This window comes from Perca fluviatilis, chromosome 23, assembly GCF_010015445.1.
Source record: "Perca fluviatilis chromosome 23, GENO_Pfluv_1.0, whole genome shotgun sequence".
In the NCBI taxonomy this organism is placed as follows: Eukaryota; Metazoa; Chordata; class Actinopteri; order Perciformes; family Percidae; genus Perca; species Perca fluviatilis.
In genome coordinates, this window is record NC_053134.1 from 16,358,568 (window position 1) to 16,372,707 (window position 14,140).

At 42.4% G+C, this 14,140-nt stretch overlaps 1 protein-coding gene across 5 annotated transcripts in view; it reads left to right on the plus strand.

Annotated features, from left to right (window-relative positions):
* The first annotated feature begins 224 nt into the window (after nt 1–224).
* dock4b (dedicator of cytokinesis 4b) overlaps nt 225–14,140 on the plus strand; it is a 114,882-nt gene continuing 100,966 nt past the window's right edge. For 3 of the 5 annotated variants that reach the window (XM_039791595.1, XM_039791596.1, XM_039791593.1), the window contains exon 1: nt 225–466. In XM_039791595.1, the coding sequence (XP_039647529.1) occupies nt 430–466 (37 nt within the window). In that variant the 5' untranslated portion in view covers nt 225–429. The remainder of the gene's footprint in view (nt 467–14,140) is intronic. The other 2 variants (XM_039791592.1, XM_039791594.1) reach the window with 1 other exon arrangement.

Here is a 14,140-nt window from a genome sequence, read left to right on the forward strand (position 1 = left end):
ATTTTGTAATGAAAGGCTGACAAAAATTAAGATAAATGAAGAACAAAAGTATTTAAATACAGTCTATTTTTCATTTAAACTTTGATGGCCTCCGCCCCCTAATGTCACGAAGTTGGGAAATAACCGACAATCTAATTTCGCTGGGCCCTCCAATACGCTGACCGCCAAATCGTCACATTTCCGACAGCACTAGAAGGCAGCATGTCTCCGTACCACTACGAGCAGCAGCAGCATCAGCGGCGGCGGCGGCGGCAGCAGCAGCAGCAGCAGCAGCAGCAGCAGCAGCAGCAGCGCTTTCTCTCTGTAACCTAAACAATGACTCCTACTACAGACCGGGGGAAAGCTCACCAATAGAATGCGTTACACAGCACCGAAACCCTGCATTTCGCTGCTATTCCGACCACTCACTTAAATGTGCCGACCCTAAACATGTGGATACCTACAGAACATGAAAAATACGGCGTCGGTAAGTTTATTGCCTTTATGTTTTTAAAACTGCTGTCCTCTGCGTTCACTCACATTCAGTTGTAGGGCATGTGTGAATGTGTGGATGGGTTTCGAGAGGTGAACTGGCTCTACGAATGATTGTTTCCAGCACTGCGAATTGTTGGAACAATGTGATTTTTTATTTTTTTTTATGCTAACTGGAAGGCAGCACCAGCTTCCTTTCAAACAGCCCATGATGAGAGCTTTGGTTTAATTTGACTGCCACATTGCAAAGCATAGGGTTGTCGCTCTGACCCCCCATGGTTTGCTAAAATGAACAGCCACATTTAGATGGTTTTTTTTTCCTACTCGTGATTTTCCCTATTTCCCCTTGAGTTGTCTGGGTTTAAAGTAGTGGTCTATCCTGACTCAGGGGCTTTGTATAGCTATATATATGTAGCCTATTTGCTCTTGTTGTGCTGTCAGTTTGAATGGGGAAAATCAGCTGCTTACCACAGTCGCTGTATGTCTCTGTATATTTTGCGCAGCGAGCTGCCAATTCTTCGAAAGAAATAGCCTACAAATGTGAGAGAAAAAAACGAAGAAGACGAAGAAGAGACCTTTTTTTTATTTTAGTGTAGGCTACCTGGGATTGTGCTGTGGACCTTGAGAGAGCTGAAATGTGTCTCCCTCAGTGCATTGTTCCAGGCTGTCGGGGGCTCTGGATCAAACACTGAACTGAGACAAACAAGCGACAACAACGCAACCGAAGCCAAATGTAGGAGGGAAAAATCCGACACAGGCATTATCTTGTTATTGTTGTTGGAATTTCTTCTGCCTGTCTTTACCCTAAAAAAACGGGCTCATTGAGATGCGGGCGCTTAGAGGCGGCTTAAATGTCTCATAATTAGGCTATATTCCCCAAAGATATTGGTCTGCTCCGTGTGTGATGCTCTGGTCCCTACATGGTCCCACAGCCTCCGTGAAAACCAGACAATAATCATGTTGTAATCTTTTCAAGGATGCCAGAAAAAAAAAAAGTGGCCAGTAAAAACCTCTTAAAACTACTACAGATGTGATATGATAAGAGGTTATATATTTCTCTCTGTAGCCAATCTGCTTGCATAATAAGGCAGGATCCCAGGCTCTTGTAAATGTTGCTTACTGTCCAAAAATGCCACCTTGCCACCACAACCAGAAATCAATGAAGCACATTGAAACAGAGACTAGCCTTTGGCCTCTCTCTGTCACACTCTGTGGTCTGGTCACTTGACTGCTAAATTTTCCCCTGGTGTGTGTACTTGTTTCCCTTTCCTGTCCATGTCTATGTAAGTGCTAAAGACCTGATAGGCCTACTCACTGTGCAGTTATATTATACTTAATCCTGTGCAGGGTCAAAGTCCCCTAGAGCCCATAGCTCTCATATTTTGATAGGGCAGAATAGATTTATTCCATTTAGCCTCCCTAAACCCATCCCCTCAAAGTTCACTTGGCTGGATAAAAGGAAGACATTTATTTTGAAGGCTAAATACTTGCCATTGTCCCCAAACTGCAAGAGGGTGCCCTTTTAATTGGATTAAGTCTCTTTATCCAATTTTATTTCAATAACAGCAAGCAATAATACCCATTTAATTGGCTGTGGTTTATTTTTTAAGACATGTTTTGGCAACAGTGCACTTCTTAGTCTGGTCCTTTTTTTTTTTTAGGAAGAAACTAGGGTGTTTTTCTGTTGTGAAATTCAGGTTACATGATACACAAACACATGCACACAAAGATATGTGAGAGGCTGTTTGGCTAGTTTTAGTTATGATAAGAGATACTTTAACATTTCAGCAGGTTAAGAGTTTTTTCAGTCTGCAGTTCAGAAAGGTAAATGTACTTCTGGTCTTTGTTTTTTTTTGTACTGTACATTCTCTATCAGTGTTTAGGGAGGAATTCATTCATTCTGTTTAAGTGGATTTAAGGGGGTATCATGTGGGGTGTCATATGGGCTGGGCCATGCTACAAAAGAACTAGTTAGTACGATGTGTTGTTCGACCATGTCATAAGGCTAAAGTCTTGATTGCTGTTCCAAACTGCCACACTCGAAGTCTGGCTGTAAAGCCGTTATAGAGATGGTCGATACATAATACGGTGCAGTTTTGTTAGACAGTCTCTCCTGTCTTGGTTGTAAACACGAAAAGTGACAGAAATAGTTGAATTAAATGAAAAAGATAGCTTGAGAGAGAAGTTCCAATATTGGTTGTCAGCTCTGCAAAGCTGGCCTATCACTGCGTGAAGTGTGTGTGAATTTCGGTTGGTGCTTTCCGAAAGCTAACAGAAATTGTCGAACGAAGCCGCCTTCTGACGAACATTACAGTGCCTTAGATATCAATACAAAACTTTCCAAGTAGCCTTGCACAAATAATTCAATATTCATCGGATAATCCAATGAAATTAAAGACTTTTGCTAAAATGTTTGCAGCTTAGCAAGGCTATTGCAATGTTAAGGTAAATATCCCATTAGCTTTTCTCCAAGTTCACTTATTTTGTAGGGGAAAAAAGGATAACCAAATGTTTATCCTTGTGGCAAAATAACCTCACACCAGCGATGACCATTGATCCCCAGATTGAATCTCACTCTAAATTATTCATGCCAGGAGGGACAGCTGTTGCCTTTCCACAGGTCTCCACGTCTTATAGCAAAACACTAGCTGAAATGGTACTGAGCTACTTCACACCTCAGCAGAATTGACATCATCATCACATCTGTTTTCACTTTCCACTCCTGTTGGGCCTTTTATGGATATCCATGCTGTAGAATTGCTGCGATATCTAAATATTGGTACAAGTAAGTCCCTACCTTAGCCATTTTGAATGGGATCTCCTCCAGGTGAATTCAGCGAACAGTTTATGCCCTTTTGACAGGAAAGCTGGGAAACTAAAAGGGCTTGGAAATCCTTGCAGGTACATTTGATCTCGAGCCAAATCGAGATGAGATCAGAAAGTCTCACTGTGTAATTGGAAGGTTGCAGTGTTTGATCTTGATTCGCCTTACTAGCGCCTTACTAGCACCCTGGGAGGACGGGGGGCCCTGCCATTGATGAAATATGAATGGACTCTCTGCAAGTTGATGTTAAGGCGCCCATTAGCCCACCAGTGGAGTGATTACTGGTTTTTATCCCGAAGCAAGAAGGTTGCAAGATTGATGACGAGACAATGTTAATATCGGATTCCTAAATAGACTTGGGATATGGAGACATTAGATTAAGCCAAGAGGGAGAATATTTTACAGTATATCAAAGTCATGTTTTTGAACACAAAGCTGGGTTAGGTTTCTAGTAAAAATGATGAAATCAAGTGACCGAGGATAAAAGGAGGCATGGAGTTACAGTAGATGGTGAAGAGTTGAGATTGCTGGATGACAGATGTCTTTCCAATGCTCCATAAATGCCTGATGACGAATATATCACGAATGTCACTGAAGACAAGCGCACTTTGACTTGATCACTGACTACAGAACATACTCAAGGCTGCATTGTGTCATGTTTAGAGTAGACGTAGAGTTAATGCTGTAGACAGACAGAGAGTGAGTGAGCCTTTTCTCCTCATTAAGGCCCTTTGATACAACCAATCAAGCATGTCATTGCTCATCATAATTTAGACACATAATTAAACCGTTTTAACGAGCTGGTTTGCATTTACGTGCATGCAAGTTGAATTCTCCACCGATGGCCGGAGTAGCTTGATTTAGTGTGCAACCATGTCTCATTCTTTGATTGTAATGGAAAAAAGCAACTAGCAGCATCCGATAAAGACAGAATGGAACAGCGGCCTGATTGAATGTTCCTGCTCAAGGCCTGGCTGCGACGAGGGCCAATGTCGGGGCTGAGGGACTTTCTGCTCTCCCGTGGCTGACATCGCTGGTTCCTCCCTTGGGGGAATGTCGCTGTGTTAGATGGGGTGTGGAGGAGGTGGGGCGTGATGGGTGGTTGAAGGTGCTGGCGCGTGTCAGGAGTGGACTCATTGTCGGGGTGTCCGCCCTGCCCTGTTACCCCCAAATTCACTCCCCTCCCTTACACCCCACTCCACAGGGGATTAGCAGGTTGTTTTGGAAGGGGGCCCTGAGGCCCATTCCACCATAATACCCATGATTCCCTAATGCAGCAAGCCCCTGGGCGTGTATGTGAGAGGGGCGGGGGAGGTGGGCGTGGTGAGGTGAAGCCTACCAGCTTGTAATTGCTTCCTCGCCCGCTGCCTCGTCTCCATCTGCAGAGGGAGCACCCATTCTCCTCTGTGTGCACACACATTTGCACACATACTCGCCCGATGCAATCATTCAACATAGGGAGACTGTAGGAGGCTCCCTTGTGAATTAAACAGATGCAGAAAATAAGAACAAGAAAATGTACCACCCAGCCCATTACTATACACAAGCTGTTCCCTGGTGTGTGCATTATGTATCGTAAGGGTTAAATAAATCTACGTGGACATGTGACATATGACGGACTCAGTGAGTGTTTTATTCATTGCTGATTCACCCTGACCATTATAACCACTGTAGCGCAAACATGGCCTGAGACGTGAGGACCGAGTTGGAGAAATGCCCCAGCTGGTTCGTTTGTGTTATTCAATTAAACCGTGCTCCATTTATCACGGAGCTCTCAATTATGAAAAGAAAAACACCCAAACCGCACAAACAATGTCTTGTTTGTTTAGATTCAGCAACACTAGACACAGGCAAAAGACACAATTTTGTCATGTGTTATATTTAGTGAAAATGAAAATATTTTACCTACTTTCTTTTTGACTTCCTTCCAGCTTTTAGTCACCACACGCACTGGGGATACCCTTGTGAATCCCATTGGAGTTGGTTACAGAAACAAACCAATGTGCTGTAGTCGTCTGTCCACATCCTTGTATAATGTCGAGACTGCTGAGGGGAGCGTTTCTGCATTTCCACCCCAGTGGCGGTCTAGCGTGCTTGCTGTAAGGAGATGATGCTTCTGCTCTGAGATGGCAGAGTGATTTCCAGTTTAACAGAATGCATATGGCTATTATAATAGCCATTATTTCACATGGGCTTGACATGAATTATTGGTTTCAAATGCTTGTCTGTCAGGCAATCGCTAATGTCTTTCTTAGAGGACAGGCTCCCTTGTGCACTGATTTTTAGATCACAAATTGAAAGATTGCAAAGTGAGATACTGAATGAAATTTGTGGTTTTTGCTTCACTGTTATGATATACTCTGGGGCCTTTTTAGCAGGTCTGTTGTGGTGTAGTAGGGTTGTGGTTTCCCTTCCTCAATATCAATCCGGGATCCCTGTGTGAGAGAGGTTAATGGGATATGTCCCATTAGGAATTCAGCAGCTTTACTTATCAGTACCGCTCCTGTGTATATGTGTGTGTGTGTGTGTGTGTGTGTGTGTCTGTCATCTGTGTGGATCGGGGGAAAAATGACTGACATACCATTTTCATAAAGGAAGGGCGTCTGCCGGTGACAATCACTGAGATTGGCGGGTGAGAAGAGCTGTTTATGCGTCGAGAGACACTGTTTTTTTTGGTGCTCATTTACAGTGAAAAAAGATTGCCTGCGCTAGTCCAGCATCAGTTATCTGTGTTCTGCGGCTGTAATCCAGGCTCGCAAGTATTGACCATAAAGGAAGTGTAAATTGATTTGTGTGAGCGTTTGTGTGGGTGACCCTGTGCATCATAATGACCTCAAGGCTTCCATTTTTCCATAAACCACGCTTCAGTAATGGCTACCTCTGCTCACCCTCAACTTACTAAAACCACTGTGCTTGATTCATTATTAACATGCTAATAAAAAAGTAGTTATGGTCTGTTCGGATCAATCTTATATCATTAATGTATTATTAATGGCTAATAAAGTGTCAAGGGTTGCTTAAAGGACATATGCATAATTTAAGAATGTGAAGAGCTAATGGTCGTGGTTGTCTCTGTCTTCAATTATCCTGTTAATGAATATAGAATTTGCCTCCAACACTCACTGTCATCCACACAGTCACAGTGGGGGATGTGTAACCAGAGGAGATTGATACAGATCGCTTTGGTCCAATTCTTTGTTTTGCTCTGCAGTGTAATCTATTTCTCTGTGGGATGATTGACCCTCATCAAGCCAAATCTGCACTGGGGACAGTTTTTCATCCGAGAATCCTTTCTCTTCATCCTACCCTTTGTGGTTTTAAGATGACCCAAAGCACATGTGCTCATCAAACTGTGTTATAGTTTTTCTTTTTGATGATTGGCAAACAACAAACTGGTTCGTCACCACCAAAGTGCTGGTTGGGCGCTGCTGACATACCCAGTGACCTGCTTAACTGTACTCAGCTCAGTCTTATGCTAATTATCTGTATAAGCATATAGTAGCTCATTACATATATGTGACCGATAGATACCGATATATCATATAATGTACACACAGTGTTCAATGAGAATCTTTAAAATTAGTTTTTTAAAGAATTGTGACCAACATATGTACTGAGCGGGACATTATACAGTTGAAATCTAAATTTGTCAGTGCTCTCAGGTTAAGGTCAGGGGTTCATGGTAATAGTTAATAGTTGTTGAGATATGCCACCAGCATGGCTAAAAGGAGCATTTAGAAGAGAAAAACATGCTTATATTCTTTAAATTAAGCTATTAAAACGTATTGGTACCAAAACCTCCCACTTCTCCCTGCAAACCATAGGCCTATATTGACACCCGTATTAAACATTTTCAAAACACATTGCCCTATTTCTGAAGGGTGTATCTTATGAAAATCATTTTATAAAAGCTCTGATGCTGCATCCACACTACAAGGCATAAACATCATCATTTAAAACCATATATCCACTTTGCAGAGTGTTTTCTAAAAGATCAGATTTAAGTTGTATAAATCTCCAGCTTAGCGGTGATGTAATGCCACAACGAAGGACTAAATAATATGCATTTGTGGTGGCCGGTTAGCTCAGTTGGTAGAGCAGGCACACGTATATTGAGGTTTATTTCTTGATGCAGAAGGTCCAGGGTTCGAGTCCAACCTGTGACTGTTTCCTGCATGTCTTCACTCTCTATCTCCCCTTTCATGTCTGAGCTGTCCTGTCATTAAAGGTGGAAATGCAACATAAAAATAATCTTTAATAAATAGGTATTTGTGGACAAGACCTAAATTCCTTTAAGTGCCAAGATACTTTTAACAAAATTGTCCCCCAAAAGGTGCAGCTCAACTCCTTTCAGTTCCTTCAGAAAAACATCACACTCCAGTATAGGTCACTGAGGACACTCTGGTTTATCAGCGCGGCAACGGTTACGATTAATGTCAGCGAGAGTAAGAGAGGAAGAGGTTGAAAGGTCTTCAGACAGAAAGCTTGTAGACACCATTGCTCAACGTTGCCTGGCCGTTCACTCACAGTACTGGCCACACCTTGCTGGCCACCTCATCTTTTCCTCCACTCCTCTACTTTTGTCTTGTAGGGCCTAAATTAAATCAAAATGCTTGAATTGAATTGGTTCCTTTTGCTTCCTGTTTTCCCATTTTTGTATCTTTTTCCCTCTCCACTCATTCATACAACGTGAACTATTTCCACAGACAGCAGGTCACGCTGTGATGACCCTTATCTCACTTTGTGCCTCTTTTTTTTCCCTCATCTATTGGTCACTTATTCCTTTTCTGTCTGTTTTTTTTTTCTATTCCTTTCTTTCAGTAGCCCACTTCCCTCTATTTGTGCTGCAGTCTGTTCCACCTTTATCTCTCTTCCACATGTGTCTCTTTATCATTTTCCCCCTCCCCTCCACTGGCTCCACACTCACCTGTCCTAGATATCCTCAGATACTGTGTGTGTTTGCCTTTTGTGTATCAAAGATTGTGTATTCAAGGATACATGCATATTTGTGGCTGTGCGTATCTAATGTTGTATATGTCCGTATATGCTCGTGTGCACATTTTGTACGTTGTATTTCTGGCTGTGTGTTTGCAGCAGCCTGAGTGGACTGGAAGTCTGAATATGGTAAAGCACTACCGACGCTGTTCAGGCTTTGGAGTAGAGATGTAGCTACAGCAGATGTTCTCCATCTTTTGGTTGTGCTGCATACCTTGCTTCCTATCAAATCATATTGAGCGTGTTTCCTTTTGGTGGAAGCATATCACTCTTAAGATTTGAAACACTGAAATTTGGTTGAAACTGAAAGTGCAAAATGTAAAATCAGAAAGTTGTAGATGGAAGGAGAAGTTAATGTGGAAGAAATACAAGCATTTTAGAGCCAGGATGCTGACTATTTTAAGGATATCAAAAATACCAGCCACTTTAGCCTCATAAAGTGTAAGGATGGCTCTAATGTAGGCTGCAAATGTTACCATGTCCGGCTGACCTAGTGTAATTTCAAAGGCCAAGGAGCATATCATTAGCTAACGTTACATTATTTAACGGACTGAAAGTGTTGTTAGCTACGTTAGCAGCGCTGTCCTTTTCTTTCTTGTATTTGGGCAAGTTCAAACTTCAGCAACCCTGAAGTTTTAACCAGAACTAGGGTTACACTTTCCAGATTCTTGTAAATCTAACCTTTGTTGCTTGCCTAAGTATGTTTTTAAGCAGCCAAACAGGGAGATGCTAGAGCAATATAACTGTCTGAGCTTACATTTTCCCTATCATATTTATAATACTAGAGCTAACCTCAGTCTTTTAGCACAACCATTCAATTCAATTTTATTTATATTATCAAATCATAACAAGAGTTATCTCAAGAAACTTTACAGATAGAGTAGGTCTAGACCAAACTCTATAATTTACAAAGACCGAACAATTCTAGTAATTCCCCCAAGAGCAAGCATTTGTGCGATGAAAAACTCCCTTTTCCAGAGAAACCTCGGGTGGTGAGGAAAACTTCCTTTTTAGGGAGAAACCTTGGACAGACCCAGGCTCTTGGTAGGCGGTGTCTGACGGTGCCGGTCGGGGGTGTGATGAACAGTGGCAATAATAGTCACAATAGTAGTTGTAGCAGGGCACTGCAGGGCGTTACAGTGTGTAGCAGGACGTAGCAGGACGTAACAGGGCACTGCAGAGCGTAGCAGGGTGTGGAGCAGGACCACGGCGACAGCTGCAACCAGGATTTAGGTGACACCCTAATCCAAGGAAAACTGCTGGGCGAAAAAAACACAAGGACTCAGGGGAATAAGCTCCCCAGAGCTAGGTTAGTAACAAGCATTTCTGGGACATGGATGCACACAGATGGAAAGAGAGAGGAGAGAGGAGCTCAGTGTGTCAAAGGAAGGAAGTCCCCCAGTAGTCTAAAACTATAACAGTATAATTAAGAGCTGGTGCAAGGCAAACCTGAGCCAGTTCTATAAGGGTTGGTAGATGAATCTGACCATGTACTGTATATAGCCATCAATAGTGTATTTAAGACCCCTTTTCATGCTTCTTGTTTTAAAACGAGTCAGCCAGAGACAGTGTTTTAAATCACCTCATGGAGTTAGCCTTAGCTACAGCTGATAAAATCTGTTAGTGAAAGACATCAATTCAGTCAGCAAAATCAATGCTCGTGGGCTGAAGCCTGCTTTAGGCTACCACTCTGCGAAATCGTAGGTTTTTAAAAAGAAAATAGCAAAAACATTTGAGTGGTAAATCTGCCACTCTTTTCATCGTAAACGGCATTATGTGCCGTGCGTGAACAGAAATCTTGACAGACATAGCAGCAGGAACTAAGGGTGACAGGGCTCAGTGAATGGTCAATTGATAGATGCAGAAAATCATTCTACTTTCCATTTTTTCACAATTTGTCATAAGTCCATTGCTTTGAAGTCTATGTAGCAGGCAGACAGATGGTATGTTAACGTTTCCCTGGGTTTGCTTTCTGTCCCATTGTGTCTGTTCTCTTAATGGCCTTGGTACCTGTTTTATCAGTGTTTTCTTAATGTCAGAGGCAGCTGTTTTTATGCTGGCTACAGTGCAGAAAAGACATAAGAATGACACTTCACCCTTGTCATTTATGCTCTGCTGTTGATTACTTCTGTCTCTATAAAAAGCGCCGGTGTGAATTTAGTTGTCTTCCCTTGTCTCTCCATACATTCATCTTCCTTCTTTTGGTCCTACTTTCTTTGCACACATATTTGAACTTCCCTCTTAGTCGATTAGTCGACTAATCGGTCGTTTTGGTCTTAGTCAACTTAGATTTCTTTAGTCGATAGTCATGTTTTATGCTTTTTTCATGCTGAATGACTTATTTCCAAGAAACGTACGAGCACATCTCTGGTAAACACAAGAATTAAAGTGGTGCTTTTGCATGACTCTTTGCGGAGAAACTCAGATTTACAGATCTGTCGATTAAATCAACTAATCGGTTAGTCGATACAATTGAATGAGTGTTAGTCGACTAAGAATTTCTTCAATCGGAGCACAGCCCTAATTTGAACGGAGCAGGTTTAAGTAATGATCAGTTCAGAATTGACCATGAAAATCTCTGCGGCAAACAAAGATGCTTGCACACATACGCCACAGGTAAGTAGTGTATATTGACTGTGGGCTCAAGAGCTGTTGCGGTGACATTGATCGGTTTACATCCCCCTCTCTCTCTTCTCTGAGATTTAACTGTTTTCACGTCTCCATCACTCTCTCCGTCTCTGTAAAGATCACATTGGGAGGATCAGCTGCTGCCTGGCTGATTTCTGGGCAGCTCTCTGACCTTGGCTGCTGTTAGCTGTCTTATTACCTGCACAACGTGTGTGTCTGTGTGTGTACACCGCTACTGCAGTTGAATCAGCGTATATACGGACTTGATCTTTGTCTCCATTAGAGGTTCATGCATGTGTGTGCGAGCGATCTGTTTCCTGCTCTCGCTGTGCCGTCAAGATGATGGCCTGGCTCTTCCCTGCACGTCAACCTGCTGCATGCGAGGTGCTGGCTCTCCGCCCGTCCTCCTCATCTCGCCTCTGTCAGCTCCCCTCACTTCCTCTCGCTGCCCCCACACAGAAAAGATAGTTTAATGTCAGGTTGACTTTCAAAAAGGCTTTTCATTGCAGCCCACTGCCTAACTCATTTGTTCCCTTTCGCCACAGCTTTTCTTTTTTCAGCCAATTTGAGACTGAAGTGTTGACAACAATTGCAATTGATTTTTAGCGCACAAGACTGCTCAGCTGATTGAAGTAGCTTTATTCTATAGAAGGAGAAGGTATTATATAGTATTCCACTTTGGGGTTTTTCTTCATTTAGATTTATGAGGCCGAAGACCAGAGGACTTCCAACTTTTAAATGAGGTTAACTTCAATCTCAGTGACATAGCTCCAAAATATGAGTACTTTGAAAATCCACCAAATCAGCTCAACGATTCTTATGAATCCCTTAAATAATTGTGTGGGTGTTGTAGAGTGTTATTACCTCAGAGAGTCTGTTTAATTCATCAGCTTGACTAAACCTCCAACTGCGACCCAGTTCACTTCTTACGTCTCCTCTTTTCAACCCAACCCATCTTCGGGGACTGTTCCCATTTGGAATGTTTATCTAGTTAAGAGGAAAGCCTTCAAACCAAACCGAGAGACAGAAACAGATTTCTTCGTTAAATACTTGTCTTGAATTAATAGGCCCCCCCAAACATCTGAGCCGCTGGATTTTCTGAAGTTTTGTTTGTCTAAGGGGAGAAGATCAAGTGTCTTCCCGCTTCCTGCCTCTTATTGTTGATTGAATGGGGCCTTTTCAGCCTTTTTCTAGCAACACCAAAGGTTGGCATCACAGTGCATTGTAGTATTGCTTTGCTTTGTTTGTGCTCTGTTTCTGGAAGTTGCACGGAGGATTACTTCTGTTGATTCAGTAGGGTTATGTTTGTATGCAAGAACCAGCAGATGGTTAGCTTAGCTTAGCATAAAGATTGAAGCTGGGGAAAACCGCTAGCATGGCTCCGTCCAGCACCTCTTAAGCTGACAAATTAAAACATATATCTTGTTTGTTTAATCAGTATAAAAAAATTAAAAAAACGGGTTCAACAAACATTACAGGATAGCTGTTTGCCTTCTATTTCCAGTCATTATGCTAAGCTAGCCGGCTGCTGGCTGTAGCTTCCTATTCCCTGCACAAATTTAAGAGTGGCATCAATCTTCTTATCTAACTCTCAGCAAGAAAGATATGTATTGATGTTTCACACAGCACAAAAGGTCCAGGCACTGGTATCAGGTTCTTCACCTCCTGCCAGGCGTTACCAAAAAACACAACATCGAAGTGGCCCTGTTTGCCACAAGCCTAAACTCTTTCCCAGCATCCACCTGGTGCCTTTATTTTTTCCCCCTTCCACCAGTCGCACCCTCTGGGGAGGGAGTCTGAAGAACTAAAAGCGGAAAGTGGCGCTGCTAAAAGCAGTTGAAATGGATCCCCTTTGTGTGGGGGCAAGAGGGGAAATGCGAAGGAAAACCCCCCACTGTGGGAGCCTTTGTGTGGAGAGAAAAAGCACTTGGTCTGGGCGATGGTGGCGGATGGACACCTCAGGCTGTTGGTTCAGTTCAGCAGAGGAGATGACAGGAGAGAAGAGTTATTGTTTGTATGTATGCTGGCTATGTACACAACCTAGGCACAAAACGTGATCCTATAGCAGCTTCCCTCCCAGTGGATGGTTCTCATACCTTGTGAGGCCCCTGGCTATTCTTGCTAACAAGCAATTTGTGTTGAGAGCTGGCCTCAGATAAAATATACAGACGCTGGCATGGAAATAGTACAGAAGCTTTGATGCCAGTGTGAAAATGGCCACTTTTACTGGTATTTATTGCAAAAGATCCTTTTTGACAGCAGATGGGTTTGTTGGTCGAAGTGATAAAATACATTGCGATTGTGGTGGTTTCTGTTTCATCCCCAAGGGCATCTGAATTTTAAAAATAGCATCAGAGCCCAACTAGAAGTATTTTCCCAGAGAGTAATCTCAACTGTTCATGGATCAATAATGGAAATGTCTTTTTGGATAAAGTATCCCCTTACCTATTTATCTACAGCCTAATGACCTGTCTGTGGTTCCATCTTCACCTTGATGGTGATTACAAAGCCCAGTATCATATTTCAGGCTTTGAGCTCTTTGAGCTTTTTTTTTTTAAGAAATATGCTTTCATGTTGTTTGAATAGTTAAACTCCAAAGATTAGTGGGATGGCTAGCTTAACATCAATGATTTATGTCGGTTGTCTTGAATCCCATCCTCTTGGCTTTGTTTACGCAGCACCTCTAAAGCTTGCTGTTACGCAGTGAAACGAGGCATATTTGTTTCCATCCCCCTCAAAAATAAACTTAATTGGAGTAGAAGAGCAAAACACATTCTTCACAGCCAGGATACAGTACATGTGAGTGACTTGCATGCCATAGCAGATGCCTGCGTTGAAGCAGAACCTTGCATAGTCTTCCTTCCTGCATATCTCAGCTCACTTAGACCAGCTTGGGCCTTCTGCTGTGCCGTGCTGACATAATGAGTATGGGGATGCTAAAAATACTGATGCGCAAATGGAGCATGCTGCACTGCACACACGTTTATGACATATGTTTTAGCATGGCCACTGATGCTGCTGTTTTTTTCCACTAAGCAGAAAAGGAAGAACTTAATGGTTGTGTTCCTGATCAAAAGAGCAGCAGCTGTTTTTCTTTTTGAATCATCTTTTGATCAGAGGACAGTAACCTGAACTATGCATATTATGATTCCTAGTTCATTTAAAGTTTTTGTTGAGTTCAGATCCAGCTTTTTAGATTACAAGATACAGGATGCACCCAAT